The 23,203-nt window shown below is 38.0% G+C and overlaps 1 protein-coding gene across 2 annotated transcripts; it reads left to right on the top strand.

Annotated features, from left to right (window-relative positions):
- The first annotated feature begins 998 nt into the window (after window positions 1-998).
- LOC113063863 (protein sprouty homolog 4-like) lies at window positions 999-6,317 on the top strand. 2 transcript variants are annotated; one of them, XM_026234260.1, is made up of 2 exons: window positions 999-1,189; window positions 2,557-6,317. In XM_026234260.1, the coding sequence occupies exon 2, from the start codon at window positions 2,608-2,610 to the stop codon at window positions 3,541-3,543; it is 936 nt and encodes a 311-aa protein (XP_026090045.1). In that variant the 5' UTR covers window positions 999-1,189; window positions 2,557-2,607; the 3' UTR covers window positions 3,544-6,317. The 2 variants fall into 2 exon arrangements, with proteins under 2 accessions (XP_026090045.1, XP_026090043.1); XM_026234258.1 differs by having other exon boundaries at window positions 1,000-1,193.
- The last annotated feature ends 16,886 nt before the right edge of the window (window positions 6,318-23,203 follow it).

The following is a 23,203-nucleotide window of genomic DNA, read 5'->3' as shown; positions in this document are numbered from 1 at the left end:
AATGCTAAAAGTAGGCTAATATTTCCTTCTTTTTCCCCTGAGAGATATAGCCTATTACATTGACTAAACTATAATTATAATGACATCCTTTCTCTGCTAAATTTAGCACATCAAATAATTTGATTGTATTTTTAATATGAAAGCAGATGTTGTCATGGAAATGTGTGCTAATGTAGAGGCTACCCATTAACATCTGACAGCATTAGTCAAGCCACAAGCTGGGAATTATCCGTGGGGGGAAGGGTAGACAGAGGGATGTTAAAAAGGAAATTCACACACATTTCCTGCTTGCGGGATCGTTACAAATCGACAACATCCTGTTCTTTTGTTGATCCTGCATGACCTCATGCTGCTGCGTCATAAACGTGTTTTTGCCACTTCAGTGCGCGAGCCCAGCCAAACTGGATTGGGAACTCAAAATCCGACCGCTTAAATATAAACTCCAACTCTATCTTTTTTTCCCTTCCATTATAAGCAAGACCTCTCGTTCCTGACCTGTTTAATGATTATGGCTACTCAAAATGAGTTTAAACTGCACGCAACTCGAGGCTTACAAATTAACCCGTGATGATGCAACCCAAAACGCATTTGCATATGTTATATCAAAAAAAAAAAAAAAAAAAAAAAAAAAACATGACCACAGCAGTACGATCAAACTGTTAATTAAACACGTTGCTTTAATTTCCTTTCAAGAGGATTAAGCACGCTTCCATACACGCACGAATAAAGCAATGTATAGAAAACATGAATTAAAGCAGTAGTAGCCGCCTTCTTCATGTAATCCGCTTTTGACATTGCCCTTGTGACGAAAAGCCCCCATTCTTCCATTCATGAAATCTTGAAACGACGCACGCGCAGAAAAATCCAGAGCTCTCCCATTCATAAAAGTGTAACCCCCGAGTCGTAATGCCCTCCCATTCACAAAAAAAAAAAAAAAAAAAAAGCCTGTCAAAGCTTCTGCGCAGTACGTTTCTTACCCTCCCATTCATAAAAAGCCATTTCCCTCATGTAGTTGCAACATCGTATGGAGAAGACTGTGTCCTTACTGCAGTGCACGTCGCACGGATAGTCGCACGGATTTTTTTTCCGCTTCGTGGCTTCGTTTGGATCTATCTATCATTCTCTGTCCTGTATTGGAATATATGGCTATACTCGGCTCATCTGAGAAGGAAATGATCTGTTTTCTAAAGCAAGTGAGTTTTTCATTTATTATATATATATATATATATATATATATATATATATATATATATATATATATATATATATATATATATATATATATATATACTATTATTTTTACTATTATTTATTTATGTAATACAAGTATTAGCCAGTGTCAAGGACAACGCTACAACACGGAGTTATGTTCTTGTTTCAAATAAAGTAAGCTCCATTCTGGTGTTTTTTTTTTTTTTTTACAAAGCCCAGTTCCAGCCGTTCTTTAGCTACGCATTGTAGGTGTATTTGTGTCTTGTGTAAACATTTAACTACGGTAACTAACCACGACAGGGTCGTGGGCGATTTAAGAAACAACAGTAGAACAGGTGAGAATTCCGTATACGCGTCTCTTCATTCGATCGGGGAAACGACAGGAGGCTATTTCGTGTTGCGTATCACGATCCTGCGCCGTTTCTTCGCGTTCTATAATACCGTCGCGTGACGCTTCACTGCAGCTCGCGCATTCGCTTGACATGTCATCTCAAGCATTAAAACTGTTTTAGTGAGTAAAACATTAGTCAGAGACAGTCAACATTGCTGTATCTAGGTTCTGGGTGTTTTTAGATTTAGTAAAACATGTAATGGTTCGTACTAAAAACGTCGTTTGAATTTTGACTGTTTCATGAAACTGTAATTGTGGCATGCCAGCATATAAATCGTCGTTTTAGACGACACACTGCTTTAGAGGCTGCAGGATTTTTTACAAGAAAATCACAGAAGCCCTTCGCAAACCACGTCACTCCAATAAAGAATTAACCTATATAGCTCAGGCGAAAAAAAAATAAATATATTTTTTAATAAAAATAAAAAAATCCACCAAGAGGTTGATTTCGTCATATCATAAACATTTCTGTGTAACATTTTAATTGACTCTATTCAACGATAATTCAAACTTGAAAAATGATCTCACGCATAAAAATCCATTAATAGCTCCCAGTTATAATATACCAAATTCTACTAAACCAACTTGTGGTGAAATGAAATTTAATCGTTTAACAAAAAGTTGTGAATCTACCGTAATCTTATTTATGTTTGTTTCATTCAGAATACACCCCTCCCTTCAGAACACTAGTGCAGGCTTGTAATACTTATAAATCGGAATGTTTAAGTGAAAGTTTATACATGTTCTTTTTTTTAACTCTTAAATACATTTTAATTATATATCCATAAAATATCACACATGCATTTTTCTCTCTTGTGCAAAGGGTCCACTTAATTTTTGCTGTATTTTTTTTATTTAATTTTATTTTTTCCACACAAAGCAATCTCTGGGTTATCTGCTGAGGTTTCTGTGAGGGTGGTAATCAGTACTAAGTTATGCTGTTGTCTTTGCAGGAGTGCTAAATGCTGACCTGAGCTCTGGTATATGAGGGACACAATCTACAGATGGAGTCAAGGGTTCCTCACCACATTCCTGGAGTCTCCTCCTCCATCATGGTGCAGCCTTTGCTGGATAGCCGCATTCCCTACGGACGGCTCCAGCACCCATTAACTATATACCCCATTGACCAAATGAAATCTTTACATTTGGAGAATGATTACATCGACACCCCTGCTGTGATCTCACAACAGCCACCAAGCCACAAGGCAAGCAAGAGGGGGCAGGAAGTCCTGCTGGGAGCCCCACACCATCCTCATCTGTCCCGCTGCGAGGTCCCGGATGCCACCACACATCCCTGGATTTCATTCAGTGGTCGGCCCAGCTCCATCAGCAGCAGCAGCAGCACCTCCTCCGACCAACGGCTGCTGGACCACGCAGCTCCCACCCCTGTTGTGGATCCGTACACTAATGGCAATGGCCATGGCAGGACCTTGGGTGTAGAGCAACCCAAGACGCTGAGCTCCAAGACTCAGAATATAAAGGCTGTGGCCGCGTTACCAGTAGAGAAGAAGCACGTGCCATTGTGCGAGAAGTGTGGCAAATGCCGATGCACGGAGTGCACATTGCCCCGGGCCCTGCCCTCTTGTTGGGTTTGTAATCAAGAGTGCCTGTGTTCAGCACAGAACCTAGTGGACTCTGTCACTTGCATGTGTCTAGTCAAGGGTGTCTTCTACCACTGCACTGATGACGATGAGGAAGGTTCCTGCGCTGACAAGCCATGCTCCTGCTCGCACTCGAACTGTTGTGCACGCTGGTCCTTCATGGCAGCCGCTTCATTAGTGCTGCCCTGCCTGATGTGTTATCTGCCTGCCACTGGTTGCGCCAAGCTTTCGCAGAAGTGCTACGACAGCGTCAGCCGCCCAGGCTGCCGCTGCAAAAGCACCCAGGCTTGCAAGGTGGCAGATGTCAAGGCCTGTCAGCTGGGAAAACAGGCCTCATGATGGCATGCCAGAAAACGGAGAGTACAAAGAGACTCGTGAGCAAAGTTCCAATAGTGGTGTACTTCCCAAAGTCATGGTACTTAAAGTTCACGCACGATCCTCACACTTAAGGTATCCTGCCGTAGATCAGTAGCAAACGTTTGACTGACCAACGGGCACAAATCATTATTTTGTTTGTTCATACAGTACGACAGCAAAGGAGAGCCTGAACTGTCTTCTCGTGTGGTTCTTGTGATGGCCGTGGGATCAAAGTGTTTGCCATTTCACCCTCTAGTAAAACAACTTGCTGACATATAATGTTGCATTTTAGCAAAATGTCTGTTTGAAAGATTCCAATCTCCTCTCTGATGTTTGTTTTCTCTTTGGGTGGCTTTGAAAAGTCAAAGTAAATATCACCCATTCAAGAACACTCTATACTTTGGCAATCCCTCTCCGGATCTGGCACCGCGGAAAGGTTGCAGCGAATTCCAAGCTGATAACACACATGTCACAATCAAAATAACCAGACTTCATCTCTGTGCACAGGACATTTACAAGCTTGTTATAAAGCTTTATTTCTTCTGTTGTTTGAAGTGCAAACCACAGGAGGTCATTTCGTTTCATTGAAGGATTCTAAGTTCCCTTGACGTCCCTAATTGCAATGTGTGCCGTTGCGAAAGACATTGGTGACCACCCTTAACCACACGTGACAGGATGTTTTCTATCTTCTGTGGGGACAAATTGTTTGTTTTTGATGGCAAATAGGTAAAATAGCTTTCGTAATTCCCTTTGAAAACATGCCATAGCATACATGAACTTCCATAATGATTCTTCCAAATGCTAGCAGTTCAATTTGTTGTAGACAATGACCTCAGGGATCATCAGTTCATCTGAATTACATACAGCATGTCAATTCAGCTTGGAACTAGTTCGGTGATTAAAGTTAAGGGAACAAGCAGTGGTCAAACACAGCAATTCAGACACCAAGCATTCATAAGCTATGAGGAGAATTGGGCCAGTAGTTACGGGAAAAGGAAAAGCTATAAAGTTAGCGTATACTACTCTGCCGCTTCTAAACAAAACATGCCAATCGTATCACCATTATAATGAGGCAAAAGCACAGTATTATGTACAGTAGCATGTACAAAGTGTTTCACTGTAGTTGGAAAAATGCCTCTAGTTTACGAAGTGTCAAACATGGACGTGCCCTAGTATCGAACTGCTTTCTCCACAGATATATTTTGTTATATGTATAGTATAGAGATCTTGCCAAAGGAGTGCATCATGGAGTTTCCGTTGACCATTTTTATAACGGTTTGTTTTCAAGTGGGCATGCATCGTTGTACTCTAGCCAATCAGTGCAAAAGTAAGCTCTTAAAGGTACGGTGCTCTACTTCCCAGGATTCCTAGGGGTCCTGGAGCACGAGGGGGGATATTGTCTGCCTGCTCGACACAAACCCACGGTTCACACATTTAAGACCTCGCTCCTTTAGTCCCACATACTCCAACATTTGTACTTGTTGCACAAATCCGAAAAGCAGAAATACACTACTGTTCTTAGTCTTGAATGTATAAGGCTAGGGTTTAAGTCTTTTTGCAATCTAACCCCGTGGATAGGTGCCAGAGTAGTTCTGAATGGAGAAGCTTGCATAGCTGCATAGGGAAGAGTTGCAAATGTACAATAGATATCTTAGATTACGACCTATGCAGGTTACACGTTCTTGTAAATAGTTTAGCTATCTTAAGATATGTTTCAAATGTCCTGAGAAATTGCATGGTACAGTTTAAGTACAATTCAGTACAAAAGTATATAGATGAATTATTCTATTTTTGGGAGGGCTGGGGGATGGGTGGGCGGGTTAAAGATTATGTGGCTGTGGCATAGAAGGTAGGGTGTTTAGGTATTTCAATCACAAGCACTTGATTTAGAAAAGTGTGCCAGGCAATAAAAAAATACCTCTGTTAATGCTAGCCATGCCTCATTAGCACGTGAGAGGCAAGGCTAATTCCTGGTTCCTCAGTGCCCTTGAAACTGTAGATTAAATTGAATTCACAGAAGGAATGGTGTTTCATTACACTCAAAGTAATGCTTTTTCATCCCAATGTGGCCAAGCATTTTGTCTTTTCTTTTTCTTGTTAAAACGGTGCAACATCTTCAGTACTTGATTGACTTATCCAGCTGCTGTGCGTGAACTTGTCTGGGAGGAATGAATGGGGATCCCTCTCAAGTAACATTCTGTTAAATCCTATTCTGTGTTGCTTTTTTGCCACCGGCCGCTCTATTTCTTTTTTATATTTCACAATTCTCCGAGAAAGATTCAGCTGTAAAATGTAAACTGTTTGATTGTTCCCCTAATAATCTGGCCTGCAGGGAATTGAGCGATCTTCCTTCTGTCGAGCTGTTGCTGAGATGTTTTCATCAGGACGCTGTGACTAAATCTATTCATGCTACAGTTTCTTGGCCACTAGAAACCCGTTCTTTTTTAACCCACTTTAAGCTGCCTTCCAAACTGGGCTTGTACTCTCTGTGTTTCTTTGGCTTCATTGTTCACGTTGAGGACTAAAGAAAAGAGCAATGTGCTTTTGTTTTGTTTAAAAAAGCAAAAGGCAAAAAAATAAAATGAAAAATAAATAACCTCTCACACATATGAAAATGTCCCTTTATAGATATATTTATTTTGAAGTTCTATTTTATATAGTATTTATTTAGATGCCTACTTTTGTTTGTGAATAAAAGCTTATGTCAAAACGGAATGTACATCGAAATTGGAAAATATATATTGTTAAATATAAAACTCTGTGTGTTGTGTCTTCAGTGTCTCTGCATTCATACAGAACATGCTACTGGAAAACAATTATTGAAAACACACTGCAAAACCATACATAATGTTCTTGAATCAAGATCAATTTAATTGAGAAGCAAAATGACTTAAGATAGTAAATCTTTCTGGTGTCACAGACAAGACTTAGGTCTAGTCCCAGACTAAAATTATGTTTCAATTGAAAGAAACTCGCACTGATTGATCTTAAAATATGTCAGAGCCATTGTTTTGTCTCAAGATGAACACCAGCCATGTTTTTTTTTTTTTTTTTTTTTTTTTTTTTTCTTAAGGCATGTTTCTAAAATGTCCTAATTGAAGTATGGCCTAATCCTGGCTTAGTCTAGCCCTTTCTGTGGAACCAGGCCTTTGTTTTCTAACAAATATATACACATTTTATTCGTTTTTGCGTAGAACAAGAACAAAAATCAGCCAATGGGGTAAGAAAAGTAATTTTTAATTAAGCAAAATCTAACTAAATAAATAAATAAAATGTTAAATTGTGAATGTTAAAAAGTGTTTGTTTAAATACAGGATATATGTGTGTATTCTGTGTATATTTATTATGTATATATAAATGCAAACACAGGCATGTATACATTTAAGAAAAATATGTTATTTTTACATATTAAATATATTTATATGTAATATAAAATATAATAATATAATATAAAAATGTATATATGTGTACATATTTTCTAAATATATACTGCATGTTTGTGTATTTATATATACATAATAAATATACACAGTAAACATACATATATTACGTAAGCAAAAACCTTTATTTTAAATGCGATTAATCGTTTGACAGCACTGATAGCACACACACACACACACACACACACACACACACACACACACACACACACACACACACGTGTATATATTTAGATAGATAGATAGATAGATAGATAGATAGATAGATAGATAGATAGATAGATAGATAGATAGATAGATAGATTTTTTGCAATGCAATGCCATTACTGGTTCATATTCAAGTGGAAAAAAATAAATATCACTCAGTGTAGTCAATTAAAAAATATTGTAGATGAGCTGACTAATTTCCAAATTAATGGACATTTCCTGGCACCGAAAGTGGCCAATCAGAATGAAGTATTTAAGAGGATCTTGAAATGATCGTTCAGGTGTGTAAACCATTAAATTACAGTATTTTAGTGTCTTTTGTCATATAATCATATTTTATATAGTACTCCAAAGGTATATATATATATACAGGTGTATATAATTTCATATGTCATATATAATTTTGGCACTTTATTGGTTCACCACAGCCTTCATTTTACAAAAGTTCAAAAACTGCAACTGTGACGTAGTTTATAGCCTGCCGACTGTATTAATGCTTCCAAATTCATAAAAGTTGAATTTGTGAAGATCATCATAAACAAAACGTGTAAGATTATAAACTGTTGGTTGCATAGCTTATTTTCTGTTATAATCCAAAGCAAATGGACAAATCCCATTTATTTTTTTGTCTAGGGAGCCAGGGTGATAACTTCAGGCATGGCCTACAAACATACTGCATCCTCACTGCAGCACTCTGTTAAAAAGTTAAGAAAGTGGACATTTATGACGGAATAATTTTTTTAGATCAGCTCATAAAACGTAAATTAACATAGGCATGTTTGTAATGTATATAATCACACTTATAATGTCACTGCACATGTGTGCAAGGAATTTTTGAATTCTGGTCTCTAATTTATGGCTTGAGTTCCTCTTTCAACATAAAACCTACAGGACTTTTATTTGTCCCATTTATTCGCCCACCATTTGAAAATCATTAATCCAATAGTCTAGTCTAAGCCTGCCCCAATCGTTTCTAATTATCCCGAAGACCTTGATTAGCTGGTTCAGGTGTGTTTAATTGGGGCTGGAACTAAACTCTACAGGACTGTGGTCCTCCAGGAGCAGGGTTGGACACCCGTGGTTTAAACCAAATCACTGCATGCATCAAAGACCTGAAATTTTCTCCTAGCTGCTAGCTAAGTCACGTGGCTAGTCAATTTGTTCAGTTCAACCTGCATGTGCTAAGAGCCTGGTTTGTCTGTGCATTTCCAATGTGAGCTCATTCATGCTGTCCTGGTTCAAAAAAACGTCCTCTTGCAAATGACATATTGCAAAACTCCTGAGCACATCTGGTGCTACTCATGCCCTCCCTCCCTTCTCATTCTGTCTCTCTGTCACCCCCCACCACCCTCACTAGACTCAGATGTGAATGCAATGCACCAGAGAGACAAACAAGAGTGAAGCTCAGTGATTTGCAAGGCAGGGGTGGAATGGAGCGGTTATACTGGAATGTCATGAAATGTCTTCTGGTTCTTGTGTGAATGAAAGTCAGGGATGGATGGGAATTACAAGCATAGGATATTTTAAAATGGTTTAGAATGTTTAGAGATCTTGAAAACAAGACAAACATACTAATTAAATCATCATTTATTGATTTTATTTTTAATGTAATTAAAAGTGTTTTACCTTAATTTTACTCATTTATAATGAAATAAGTTAACAACGTCTTATTGGACTGAACATTTACAAGGTTTAAAAAATAAATAAATAAATAAATAATCTGCATTTAAATCATAATATATTCATGTTGGATCTTATTTAAACAATATTTGTTTAATAAACAGCATTTTATTAAAAACTGTTTAGTAAAAAAAATTTAAATGTACTAAATAAATTACAAATAAATCTACAAATAAATCTCTCTACAAATAAATCTCTCTACAAATAAATCAACTGAAATTATACAAATTTTCATATTGTAAAATATTTTCTATATATAAAAAATCATAATATCATGTTCCCACGAGTTAAAATGACGTTCCCTTAAATCAGGGATAGGCAACTCCGGTCCTGGAGGGCCACTATCCTAAAGAGTTTAGCTTCAGCCCTCATAAAAACTCACCTGCCTGTATCTATCTAGTAATCCCGAAAACACTGATTGCCTTGTTCAGGTTCGTTTAATTAGGGTTGGAGCTAAACTCTGCAGGATAGTGGCCCCCCAGGAGTTGCCTGTCCCTGCCTTAAATTAATATCTCATGGCCATGACATATTATCATGTTCCCATCAGTTGTTATGTTGTGGTCATGACAAAACTAAGTGAACCGACCATGTCACCCTAGGGGCACCATATTCCATACTTTTTTTAAATGTACTTTTTTTGATGGAAGTGGTGCCTATAGCAAGTTACCAGGATTTCACTGTTAAACCAGTGATATTTTGGCAGAAACTATAGTTATGATGGATCATTCCTGTAGCTCTATCCATGTAAATGTTTATAAATTGCACACCCTGCATGCAGTGTCGCTTTGGATAGACACATCGGCTGAATGTATGAATTTAAATATTAGATTAGATGAAATGAGATTAGAATGCTTTATTGTTATTGTACACAAGACACAATGAAATTGCAGAGCTTCTGCACAAGGTGCGTAGCACACAATAGACGAAAGAAATAAAACAAAACGAAAAACAAAACCATCTTCTAAAGGTGAAGATATTGCACTGGAAGGGATTGCATAGAATTAAGATAATTCTATAATATAATGTAGAAAACAAATGAAATCATCTGTGTTAAGGGAAAGTGGGAAAGAAGGAAGGCCAGACGGAGAGATGGCCCTGTGAACTGGTCAAATCTTTCAGCGTGAATCAGCTCGACACGCTCATTTCGCAAACTTCATGGCACGGACCCAAGTGAGCAACTTTTTAAACAAAGGGCTACTGTCTTGCATCATTTCCCCTCTCCACCACTGCTCCGGAAAGCACTTCTTATCACCATTTATTGCCAGTCTGTATCAGAGGCCTGGTCTATGCTAACACCCAGCCCGAATGGATTTTCAATGCTCCAAATGCAGACAGTTTTAAAAAGCATTGCTGGGCTGTCTTACAAATTCTCCTTTACTTTTGCCCCATAAATATGCCATGTTTTATTGGAAAGATTCTTTCCTGTCAACATTCATGACACAATACCCCATCTCCCATGGACAAAGCAACAAGCAAAATGAGAATACATTAATGCACCAGTTTGGAAAAAATATGTAAACTTTCGTCGCTTTTACAGTTTGCAGATTGTCATGTTTCAAGTATTAATACTGCAAGCACACACACACACACACACACAGCGCTTGCTTATCATCTGGGGCTATGTGAAAAACAGCCCTTCTAACTAAGTGCAGCAGCCCCCCGAGGCGCTGGAGGGGATGGAGCCAACCAAACTTGGCTTTCGATATCAGAAGTGCAACACGCCCACTTGGCCTCGGCAGTGGAGCATTCCTAGGGAGCTCATTGTCAAAAGCCAAACACTTCCTCTAGTGTACAGACCGACATGACCGCAGAGACATTTTATACATGCATGGCGTTCAGACCGAAGACAGCTGCAACCCGCTGAACAATTCCTCGACCCAGTGTTTTTTTTTACTTCATTACAGTTTTAAGGACAGCAAAATATAAATTAAAAAATACAACGTTAAAATTCAATTTCAGAGACCTTTTAACTTACTTTAAATATGATGATGACTTGCGATATTTCATAACCTGAATCCAAATCTTCCCTTCAATAAGCAAATCTTGTACTAAAATACACATTTAATTAAAAGTGTGCTTTTGCTATATTTCTTTCAAACTGGCCTTATTTTTTGCTAGATTTTATTTTTTATTGAAATGTGGCTTTTAAGTGTCCCGATACTTTTTGGGCCACTAACTAACAAACTCAATGAATAAAAGTGAGTAGAGGTTAAGTCACAACACAAAAAATGTACAGGAAGTCTATAGAGTGCTTGAATTTCTATAAACAATGACCTTAAAGATCCCCTTCTTCGTGATCCCATGTTTTAAACTTTAGTTAGTGTGTAATGTTGTTGTTAGAGTATAAATAATATCTGTAAAATTCTAAAGCTCAAAGTTCAATGCCAAGCGAGATATTTGATTTAACAGAATTTGTCTACAAAAAAACGACCCGTTTTGACTACATCCCTCTAGTTCCTGCAGTAATGACGTCCCTAAAACAGTTTTTTGACTAACCTCTGCCCACATGAATTCACAAAGAGGGGGAGTGGTCTTGTTGCACTGAGGAAGAGCTGCGTTTGTGTTTGTCGCCATGTCGTTGAAACGTTGTTATTTTCATCTCGGAGTCCAATCATCGTTTGGGCTTCCCAGGGACGCTGTACTTGGAGATTAATGGTTACAATTTATGTTTAACTCGGTTCCCTGAAAATTATAATCCACATGTAAAACTATGTGCAGCACATTTTGCTGAGGACAGCTTCCTCAATCTCAATCAGTTTAATGCCGGATTCGCACAAAGATTATTCTTGAAAGATGGAGCAGTTCCCTCTTTGTCTGGAGAAGGCGTTGTTTATGGACCACAGCCGGTAGGTGTATTTTCTTATTTAAGTTGGTGCGTTTAACAGTTTCTGTAACTTATTACACAAAGGGAAATGCGATTTTCATGCGCATCTCGTCAGTTATGGAAGCATATGTGTAGCAATATTCAATTTGGAATGTAATATGCAAAATGACAATGCAATATGTAAAATGGCAATGCATTTCTGTATTTACATTTACATTTTCCAACACATTGTGCAACCTATGGTGCAAAATGAAAATGAAAATGAAATTACATAATTTTCATTTAACATTTCACACATTAGTTTTAATATGTAAAATTAATACTAATATTAACGCTTTATAAGTTGCAAAATTAAAATTAAAATGTATTACAGAAATGACTAGATATGTATAACATGTTCAAGCAAAAACCTTGGCAAAATTATCATTCAAATGCTATTTTTCTTAATTGCATTTACACTCACAGTCAAGACACTTTCGATTGCATTTCCATTCAATGTCCCGCAATGAATGTAGCAAAATTCAATCTGCACACTGAAAATGCATTCCGAGCCGATCATGTCTCCGCCCCCTCCCGCCCTGTCAATCACTGCGTGAAAAAGGCTGGGCTTGCAGAAGGTCAAGAGACTCAAGAGGATTCAAGTGAGAGAACATGGACAAGACAGTTGGTCCGTCTACGTTTTGATCATTTCAGTTTATGGCTTCAATATTTTATTCAAACTTGTGGGCGGAGCTGAAACACTGCTTTCATCTGATTGGCCGAATCGCTCCACCTTCAGCTCGGTCTGTTCATTCTTACAGGCAGAATAAGAGTCAGTGCGAGTGCGGCACTGTAATGTCTGAAACTACACTCACTTTTGATTAGCATTATATTTGAATCAGATGTAGCTGGGCACATAATTTGTTCTGCTGCGACCTGCACATTATTTCTAAGTTGTAGTATTGTAAGGTCAGGTAGCAAAATGAATGTTTTGCATTCCAAAGAAGAAAGTCACAGGTTTCAAAACCAACAATGATGTGAGAGGGAACTTTTATTTGAGTGTTAACTAGTCCTTGAACTCCTCCTGTCTCTATAGGTAAAGATGTGTATGATTGACTGAATGTGCTCTTTACCAGATTTTTTCACAGGACGTCACAACAAAAGGTGGTCAGACATGGCCCACTCCTGAGAAACCATCCGACATCTGACCTAACAAGCCCCTATGTAATGTGCATGACTTTACAGGAAGGCAACAGAACAAAGGTTTTGTTGGGTTTTTCTTTTTCTTTTTTTGGATGCACTAGACATATAAAGGTCCACTGTGTCTCTTCCTTGGGGTTACAAAGGTGCTTTGTTGTCCCATCGGACAGGAGGAGGAAAGAGACAAGCATATGTATCAATTGTCTCCTCCGCCTCACACTGCGTGGGACGACCTGTAGGCACTAAGCCAATCTGATTAAAAGTAAAAAGCTATTGAAACCCTTTTGGGGGTTGGGCGGTACTGGTGACCTGTTTTCTGCCTGTCTCTCCTGGCTATAGGAACTGAAGTCCTGCCAATGATAAGAAAGACAAACTTTGACTTTCAGCAAGCTGAGCTATGGATTACCACACTTGAGCAAACAGCGGGTGCAATCGCTCTTAGTTTTACAAACATCCTTTGAGCCACACATTGGCTTCCTGATGTATGACACAACAAATGTCATGAGATATGATGTGCTAAAAATACACAATATGCTAAGTTTGAGCATTCATTATTTTTCCTTTCAAATCATTAAGAATCATTCAGTGTATATCTTGTAAAATGACGTTGGATTAAAAAAAAAGGTTTAACCTATTTTATATCTGAGGTCCAAATATAATATTAGAGATTATTAATATTTGGCATCAAAACAGTTTTTTACATTTTACACCATTTACACCATCTCACACCATCTCTCTGAGCTTTAGTATGAAATGGCCTTTTTTTTTTGCTGCTGTGCCTTAAAAATTTATTGTAAATACTTCTCTCCATAGAGAAAGAGGTGCTGATTTACTAATTTACAGTCATGGCCAAAAATATTGGCACCCTTGGTAAATATGAACAAAGAAGAATGAACAATTCTTCTACACTGTTAATAATTTTGTTCTTCTATTTAATTTTTTAATAAAATAATAAAGGTTTTTCTCAAATATTTGTTGGACACAATTATCGGCACCCCTAGAAATTCTTATTAGTAAAATATCTCTAGTATATTACCATTCATATTCCCAATTCTGAGCATTCCAGCATGATTATAAACATGAAATTATCCAGCCATGACTTCCTGTTTCTCAGAAATATAAAGAGGAAGGAAAACAAAGCCCAAATTCACTTAATCATCCATCAAAATAAGAAAAACCAAAGAATATATTTCTGATGTGCAGCAAAAGATAATTGAGCTTCCCAAATTAGTGAATTGGCACAGAGCAGTGAAAATTCCCATTTCCACCATCAGGGCAATAATTAAGAATTTACAATCAACATAAAAGTTTACGAAACCGCCTGGAAGAGGACGTGTGCCTATATCGTCCTAATGAACGATGAGAAGGAGAGTTGAGTGGCTAAAGACTCTCAAAGGATCACAGCTGGAGAATTGAAGGAAATAGTTGAGTCTCGGGCTCAGAAAACCTTTAAAAAAATTGTCAAACAGAACCTACATCAGCACACGTTGTTTGGGAGGGTTTCAAGAAAAATTCTCCTAGCTCATCCAAAAACAAACTAAAGCATATTCAGTTATCAGACATGACAGGAAATTTAAATGGGACTGACTTCTATGGTGAGATCAAACTAAAAATGAGCTTTTTAGGAGCAAACACTCAAGATGGGTTTGGTGAACACAGAGATAAAACGTTCCCCATGTGTACGATGAAATATACTACTGTATTTTTGATGTTGTGGGCCTATATTTCTGCTGGAGGTCCTGGACATCTACATGGCATCATGGATTCTGTCAAATACCAATAGATAAAAAATCAGTCAGTGACTGACTCTGTTAGAAATCTTATAATGGACCATGTTTGAATCTTCCAACCGTTCAATAATTCAAACACAAACCTAAAAAAATAACACAGAAATGGGTCACTGAGCACAAAACCAAGTTTCTTCTATGGCCATTCCAGTCCTCTGACCTGAACCCTGTAGAAAATGAATGTGGTAAACTGAAGAGCAGCACCACCAACATGGAGCTGGGAATCTGAAGGGTCTGGAGTGATTCTGGATGAAGGAATGATCTCTGATCTCTTGTCAGGTGTTCTCTAGCCTCATCAGGCATTATAGAGGAACAATGCAGATGAATTTTCACAGCCTTCTTTGATCATATTTACCAAGGGTGCCAATATTTTTGGCCATGACTGTATTTAAAAATGGCAATTCCTGGTATTTGGTAGAATGATATGTGAAGTGTAAAATTTCAAACAGCTTTTTAAAAAACCTTTTTGTGTAATCATGGTAGGCAGATGTAAAACCTTTGAAAAAGATTTTGGTCAAGCTCAGGCAAATAAATTAAAAGCATTTGTGAAATACAAGACTAAAAATGTCCACCCTGTTATGGACAAATGACAAAAGACTTTGGATGGTCATTCTGTACATTATATCATGTCCCTTTGTCCATTTAAAAGCTTATCTGGTAATAATAAAGTTTTCTTCATAGTACTTTATTCATATTTCCCATAGAAGAGTGGACATACAGAGGTTGACCTTATTAGACTGGAGTATTACTGTTATACCCAACAATGTGAAAAAATAAAATAAAAATCAATCATAGTGAAGCTGTTTTTATCATGAGATTAGGAAGTGCAATCGCGGTGACATAAGAAAAATAGTGAATTTCTGGTCTTTTAAAAATGTTTATTATTATTAATTTAACTTCAAATTGAAGTAGTGCTATGTATGACTAAGACATCTTTAGAATTTGTATTTGAATGATGCAAATACATTATAAAGAAATTCTTACAAACAACGAATACACTTCATGTATAATATGATCACATTAGAAATATGCAGAATTAAAAATAATAATAAAAATTCAAATTTTTAACAGGGTTAAAGACTCTTATGTCTGTCAAGAACATTTACTCTCTTAAAATATCAGATAATTTGACCTGCCAAATTAGGTTGTAAAACGTTATATGATAAATGAACGAGTAAGCCACGATATACTGTGTGTTTAATACAATATTTAAACTTTTGTTGAAAATGGTATAAAAGGTTTTTTAAACCAACATAAATACAAAAATTACATGTTTAAGAACACGACATGCAGTTTAAAGTAGATTTTTGTGTTTTCCTTTTCATTATCTTGGACATTCTTATTCATAATTTGACCAATGGAACAGCATTTTGCTCTTACAGTGTTAGTTTTTTTTGTTAAATAATCTTACTCTTCCTTATTCTTCAAGGTTGGAATTACATTTTGCGGCTTCATTTCAACTAAGTTCTAATTTAAAGTGTTTTCATAGTATATCGATTTCAGGAAAATATGATTCCACATTAAATGACCAAAGATTTTCAAAACAACTATGGGAAAACATCATATAGATACAGGAACAAGAGATTTTTGCAATGTCACACCACGCTTGCACATTCTCATTCCTGGATCTGAATGTTGAGAATTCCTCTGTGCTCTGAGCCGTAATGATGGAGTAAGCTTTTTTTCCACAGTGACGTTCAAAGGAATGCCGCGACAGGAACCAAATTTAAGTTGTGACCACAGCTTGAAATATATCTCCTCTGCATGTCATTGTGGTATGGAATATGCTTGTGTAACAATTACTCAATTGTAGATCTTTTGGATCTAATGAGATTGTTTTATGTCAAACTGATGCATATATACACATTAGACCAAAACATGTTGGGGTAGTAACGATTATAAAGTGTAAAACAACAGTCGTGTTTAAATTGCACCCTACACATGATCACACAAACCAAACACCACAAGAGTCTGTTGAAAGTTAAAAAACTGAGCTGAAACACGTGGAGGCCATCAAGCCCAGAGAAAGGCTATGCCTCAAGGGAACACTATGAGGTCTGTAACCCAAGAATCCAGAGCAGTCCGCTGTGTGTGAGGTGTTGGCTTCTTGTTGAGGATATGGTGGGTTACTGTACTCTTCCATTCCTCAAAAACGGTCAGGCTATCCATCCCGACATACTGGGTCAAAATGCGGATCTTTTGTTCTTGCTATTCTTGCAGTCCTTTACTTTCTCCTCCTATACTTGTAGGTCTTCCAAAAAAAAAAAAAAAAAAAAAAGAACAGCATATGCTGGTTAGGTATCTTTTGAAGAATTGTAATTGGTGTATTTGGCCTTAGTTGATGATGAGCTGGTTTAAGCTGGTCCTATAGCTCTTGCCCAGGACCAGCTCATAACCAGCTTGTAAGCAGCCCAGGTCCATCCACTCGCTTACCCTTCTTTCATGCCTCCATCAGAGCGGCTGAACACAGGAACCCCGGGACAGCTGAAAGCACCTGCTAAGCGATGGGTGCTTCCATACAAAAGCACCTCTGTCCAGCCTTAAAACAGTGGAAAGACCCTTTCCTCCAGCCCGTCCAGCCTCATGGTTTGCCCTCCTGCCGCAGACATTGCCCAGCCATCTAACGTCTAACAAAACAGTGCTGGTGCTTGGCTGGGGGATGTTCAGACTTCTCTCATAACCGGCCCTCTTTTCCATCGACTTGACAGCGGAACAACGATGTGACTACATAACCTACCCACAATCACTACCCAGGCTCATTGGAAAAAACATACCACTACTTATATTTCTACAAAACCCCAAAATCATACTTATTCATATGAATTGCTGCAGTTTCTAGTCAAAATGAACACTAGGAGCAGTAAAAGTCAAACAACTTTTGTTCCTTTTCACACGAATTATGATTTACAGGGCCAGAGTTTCAACAGGGAAAGCCAATGGGGGAAGTCGTGGCTTAGTGCTTAGAGAGTTTGACTCCTTAGCCTAAGGTTGTGGGTTCGAGTCTCGGGCCGGCAATACCATGTCTGAGGTGCCCTTGAGCAAGGCATCGAACCCCCAACTGCTCGCTGGATGCTACAGCATGAATGGCTGCCCACTGCTCCGGGTGTGTGTTCACTGCTGTGTGTGTGTTCACTACTGTGTGTGTGCACTTTGGATGGGTTAAATGCAGAGCATGAATTCTGAGTATGGGTCACCATACTTGGCTGTATATCACATCACTTTCTGTCACAAATTTTCACACAATTACTTGCAGAATATTGTTTTGACCTCAAAGGGTTGACCTTTTGTATGTTAGTCCCACATATAGAGCTTCCTATGTATGGGTTTTCTAATGCTGTAGTTTGGTCGCTCACTTGTGAGGTGAAGCACTCTGATACAAATCCTGCGAAACTACAGTTTGACAAAACAGCTCGAAGCTATGTATCTGCAAATGGGTTTTTATATCACTTCTGCATTTGTTAACACTATCGTGTAGGTTTAGTGTAAGGTTTGGTGTATGTTATTTTTCCACAAGCGCATTAACCTTTTAGTGCCACTCCCCGGACATTTGAATTCTGAGCCGCCGCAATACGTTCCTGAAGCAATATAATAAAAAAGCCACAATACATGCTTGTACCAACATAATAAAAAAATGTGTTGATCGTATTGGTCAAATGGGTTTGAAAAAGCATCTGAAATAGTTTGATTCATTTAGCTTGATTCTTTCAAACAGTTCACTCACTGTTCTATGCACTGACTGTTGATTGGATTTTGAGATGTGGGCGCTGCACTCAGCTTACAGGCCAGGGTTAAGACAGACTAACTCCTGCTTATATCGCCAAAATCAAGTCTGTCATTTTCACTGGAGGGCCTAGTTATGACTTTTTTTTAATTAAACTTTATGTCGCCAAATGAACATATGAGCAGATTAATGATTCAAAATCTATAACATGTATTTAGAAAAGGTGAAATGCTCATTTTCACTCAATATCCTGTTAATCTTGAGTACCTATAGAGTAATACTGCATCCTTCATAACTCCAAAAAGTCTTTAGTTTTATTATATTTATAAGAGAAAGATAGTCTGTACCATTTTTTTTTTTCGGAAAAACACGAGCGGCTGGAGGCGTGACGTGAGGGCGGAGCTAAAGAATCACGAGCGCGAGTAAGCTTTTGCGTTGAGAGCATCTGGAAACTGTGACATTACTGTGAGGAAAAAACCATCATCCCAAACTAACCATGGCTAACAGTCAGATTCAGCGTATATTTATGATCCAGAATCAGATCCAGAGGCTGAAATTTAACAAGAGCAGCATCAGCAACGACTACAGCAGGACGTCTCTATGTGGTATGTACTGAAACTGTATATATTTGCTTAGCGGTTTTGGAAAATGACTAAGTTCCACTTTATGTCATCTTTTCTTTCTTTTTTTTTCTTTTTTTTAAGCTGTACATGTGGAAAGTGCAGTTTGATGACAACATCGCATGTTGTTTACTTGATGTGCTTACACGCCGATAGCTAAGTTAACATCACAGAGATATTTGAAGCAGTTTTACTCACCGCCTGCGTTCCAACACACGATCGTGACCCTTTTTCGTTGGGACTGCATTATCCTTAAGAAATAAATGATATGCAAATCCGGCGACAAACTGGGCATTGTTTGTAAAACAAGCATCTTCGAAATGCTCTCTTAAAAAAAACTCTCATAAATTATGGATACTTTTCTATTCTGTGAGATAATATGCCCATAATCCCAGCCCATTTACTGAATCCATTCCTTTATGTACGTCAAAGTTATGTGACTAAATAAATTGCTTAGGGAAGAAAATAAGAGTGTATCAATATTTTTGCATAGCATCTCAAATGTTGCTCTGGTCATTCTGAAATGCTGAAGTCAGATCGTCATCAAAATAACTAGCAACAATAACCTCCCAGAACTGTCTGACATGCTTTCCCAAACATAAGGAATCTTCTGCTGATTGCTTGCAAACGCACATATCATGAGAGCTTTTTGTCTCCATGCTAAGCCCCAAATTATTTATTATGGTGAAAAAGGGGTCACAATAGCTTCTCATGTGGTCACAACTTCAATGTCTGTTGATAATCTCCACACTTTCTTCAAAATGAACTATTCTGTGCTTTTGAACACATTGTATAATAATGTTGCTTTATCTTCAAATTGTTTTGTCTTTCTTTTGCTTCATACAAATCTGCAACTTGAATGGAAAACTGACTGTCAATGGAGAAGGCACACGTCCATTTCAAGGATACCAAATATTTGTGAATTTGTATTACAGGTATGTAGGTTCTCCATAACCTCTCTATATTTCAGAAATTAAGTCGAAATTCACAAACTACTACTGCCAAGAAAGCTAAAATGCCTTAGCAAAGTCATGTTTGAGCATCCATCCCTAAAAACTCATTTCCACCAACACAAAAGTCCATCCTTTTAAAGAAATCCAGTTTCTCCCCTGTCCATCCATCTATCATCTGGTTCTTTCACTGTTAACACAGTCCACTTTCCTAACATCTCAAAAACCAGCCAACATGATATCTCCATGAGTCATGTACAAAGTCATTCCACAAACTTTAAGGCATGGGAGATCTGGTGGAGAAGTGTGTATGTGTGTAAGAGTGTGTCTGTGAGCCTCCCACCACAGTGCATTAGTGAATCTACATTAATCTTGGCTGACACGGGCCAGGAAGGGCCTCTGAGAGAGCCGGGACCGAGCGCACTCGCACTGCCTGCTCAAATATTTATTCAGGATGTTTTTTTTTCACCAGGGAAAAATGGGGCATGTCGCAGGTTAACTAGATCAAAATGAAAAAAGTCATTCAGTGGGATGCAGAGGCTCATGGGACACACAGGGACGAGTGCGCATCTCAGTGCAGATGGGACAGGTGGGCAAACCCGATTTTCTCCCCCAAGTGCACTAAAATACAACACTGTTTTTTTCTCACGATACAAATATTGTGCATTGAACCTGAATTAAAATATGACGGCATCTGTCGGCACATGCCAGATGAAGGGTTCCCTAAAATATCTATTTCTAGGAGAGCGGCGTTAAGCACTGTAATCATTCACCTGACTAAATGCACCAGGGGTGGATGAAAGCACAAGGATGTGGGCATCAACTGGAAATACCCGATGATTGTCCCAAATTAGTGGGAGTGCATTAAGCGTGATTGCTAATTGTGCAATGATTGTTGGAACTGTTTGATCCCAGTGGCCGACTGCATGCCTGGTGGGCTTTCCCTGCCAATGCCTTAGAGCGCTGCAAAACACAAAGCAACTAGAAAGGTCAGCATGTGAACACATAAAACTTTGTGCAATTCGAATTTCCCTCACTTATGCTTCTTTTGCATCAACAATACGAGTCATTGCTTACAAATAAGAATTCATGTGCACAAGTATGCACACATGTCAAAATATTAAGATGAAAAGAGGTGGTTTGCGCTAAAGAAAGTTTGGATTGAGTTGCGCAGGAAAATATTTACTGCTCTTTGAGTTACATGGTCATTTGAGCACATCGCTGTATGAAAAAAAGTGTCTGGATGGCAGTCATTTGGGAGAGTTTTTAAATAAAGTTTGACATGCCAAAGCTTGCAGATACTATGCCCTTGCAAGGTTGAATGAAGTTTGCATTTGGCGCTCTGACGGTTGCAGTTGATTGTTCTCCCGAAAACAAAACGAATCATCTCCATCACTGCTGCTCACAGAGGTCGCTCTACTGAGACATCGTTGAGTGTTTCATGAAATTAACTTTGTCTTTGATGTTTCTCCTAAACTTTTGTAGAATAAATAAAAACAGACAGAAATGGGACAGTTGTTGATGTTCAGTAAGTAGCACAACTAAGATAATTTGGTCTTAGTTTATATTGAAATTTCAGATTTTTATTTCTTTTTTGAGATCTGAAACTCATTTGTGAGATTAGTGGTGTCTTTGGACCAATTTTCTTCAGTATCTTCAACTATGTACTAACATTTAAATTAATAATTTGGTACAATGCTCTTATTGTATTCATATGTTTTCTATATATCTATAATTACATTGTTGACCCTTCCCTTAACCTACCCTCTAACCTAACCATTACTTTACTTTATATTGATTGACTGATTCAAGTACACCAGTTATCCAGTTACCCATTTAATTCCATGGGTTACGTTTGTAAATTAAATTTAGTCTGAGGAGTCAAAAGTTTTTTAGTATGTAGAATGTAATTAAAAGTGCATGGTCTTGATTGCATGTGACAATTTACACATGCCTGTGTCAAAGCTAAATTTAGCAAACATGTCAATACCTGTTATGACACACACCTGGTACGTATAATGTTTAACCAGTCCAAAATAAACGTATTAATAATTTTGGTCTGGTTTAAATCTTGCTTGAGAGAGCCTCATTTTTGAATAGACAATTATTTATCATGAAATATAGAACTTCAGAATATTGTTACATCAAGTAAAGTAATTTATTTATTTTATTTTAGAAAATAGCTTTTATTCTTGGTTTAATATTTATTGTTCCCCACAATTGAATATTAAACTAACATATTGTTGCCAGTTTATTGTTTGAAATGTTCTTTTGGTCATATTGAGCAAACTTTGATTTTACTAAATTAATCTCATCCCTGTTAAAGACAGACAGTTTGTAACACACAGACTCTGAGACAGAAGGTAAAGGTGAGTTAGGTTTATCGACAGTTGTATATAGATGAGCACGGGAGATCGACGAGTCCGGCGTGACTGACAGGATGTGGTGTTGGGAATATCCAGAGCTGCCGGTGGGGTGACCAGGATGACAGGCACGTTGCACACACCTCAGGGTTCTCGCTGGAGAGGAGGGCTTGGAGAAGGGATCGTAGGAGACACTCGGGAGAGACACTGGAGAAACACAGGAGTCTAGGAGAAGGAATCAAAAGAGGTAAGTAGCAAGGTTTGTAGTGAGTCAACGCAGGTAGCTAGACAACAGGAGTGATTCCACTTTGCAGCTACGAGATCGGACAACTTGGGAAAGTTGAGGTGTGTGCTTTTATTGGGAGGTGAGCTGATGGGTTGACAGTGAACAGGTGCCGGGGATGAGTATTCTGGTGAGGGAGTGCGCTGTGAGTGGCTGATTGATGAGACTGTTGGGATATTAAATACATTTAATTTGTGATTGTCTTTTCTAAGGAGTGTGAATGAAAAAAGTGTCATTATATTACTACAGAATCTGTATAGACTCTAATGATCTTTTATTGGACAGGGAAACAAACTTCTTTCATGAACTCCAGATTTTAAGAAAACGTACACTCCACTCTAGATTTCATTACAAGTGAAAAACGGAAGTAAAGACAGCACCAGAAATTCCCTTTGTCCTCCAGAGGGACTCAATGTTTCCCATTTACTTGACAGTTAACATAGTTAAAATCATTTCAATTCCAATATTTTTCCCAGGGATTTATTAGCATAAAATCTGCTCACATTTGTTCTCTTTATTGCCACAAGTGGAAACAAAATTCTTCGCCTTCCAGTTGTTTCATTTATCGCTGTAAATGAGGTCTTTTGT

Source organism: Carassius auratus, chromosome 46, assembly GCF_003368295.1.
Source record: "Carassius auratus strain Wakin chromosome 46, ASM336829v1, whole genome shotgun sequence".
Taxonomy (NCBI): domain Eukaryota; kingdom Metazoa; phylum Chordata; class Actinopteri; order Cypriniformes; family Cyprinidae; genus Carassius; species Carassius auratus.
The sequence above is the reverse complement of the archived record's forward strand: the minus strand, read 5'-3'. Positions and strand labels throughout refer to the sequence as shown.

What these genes read in the sequence shown, in the direction of transcription:
- LOC113063863 (XM_026234260.1), top strand. Translation starts at nt 2,608, where the DNA reads ATGGAGTCAAGGGTTCCTCACCACATTCCTGGAGTCTCCTCCTCCATC.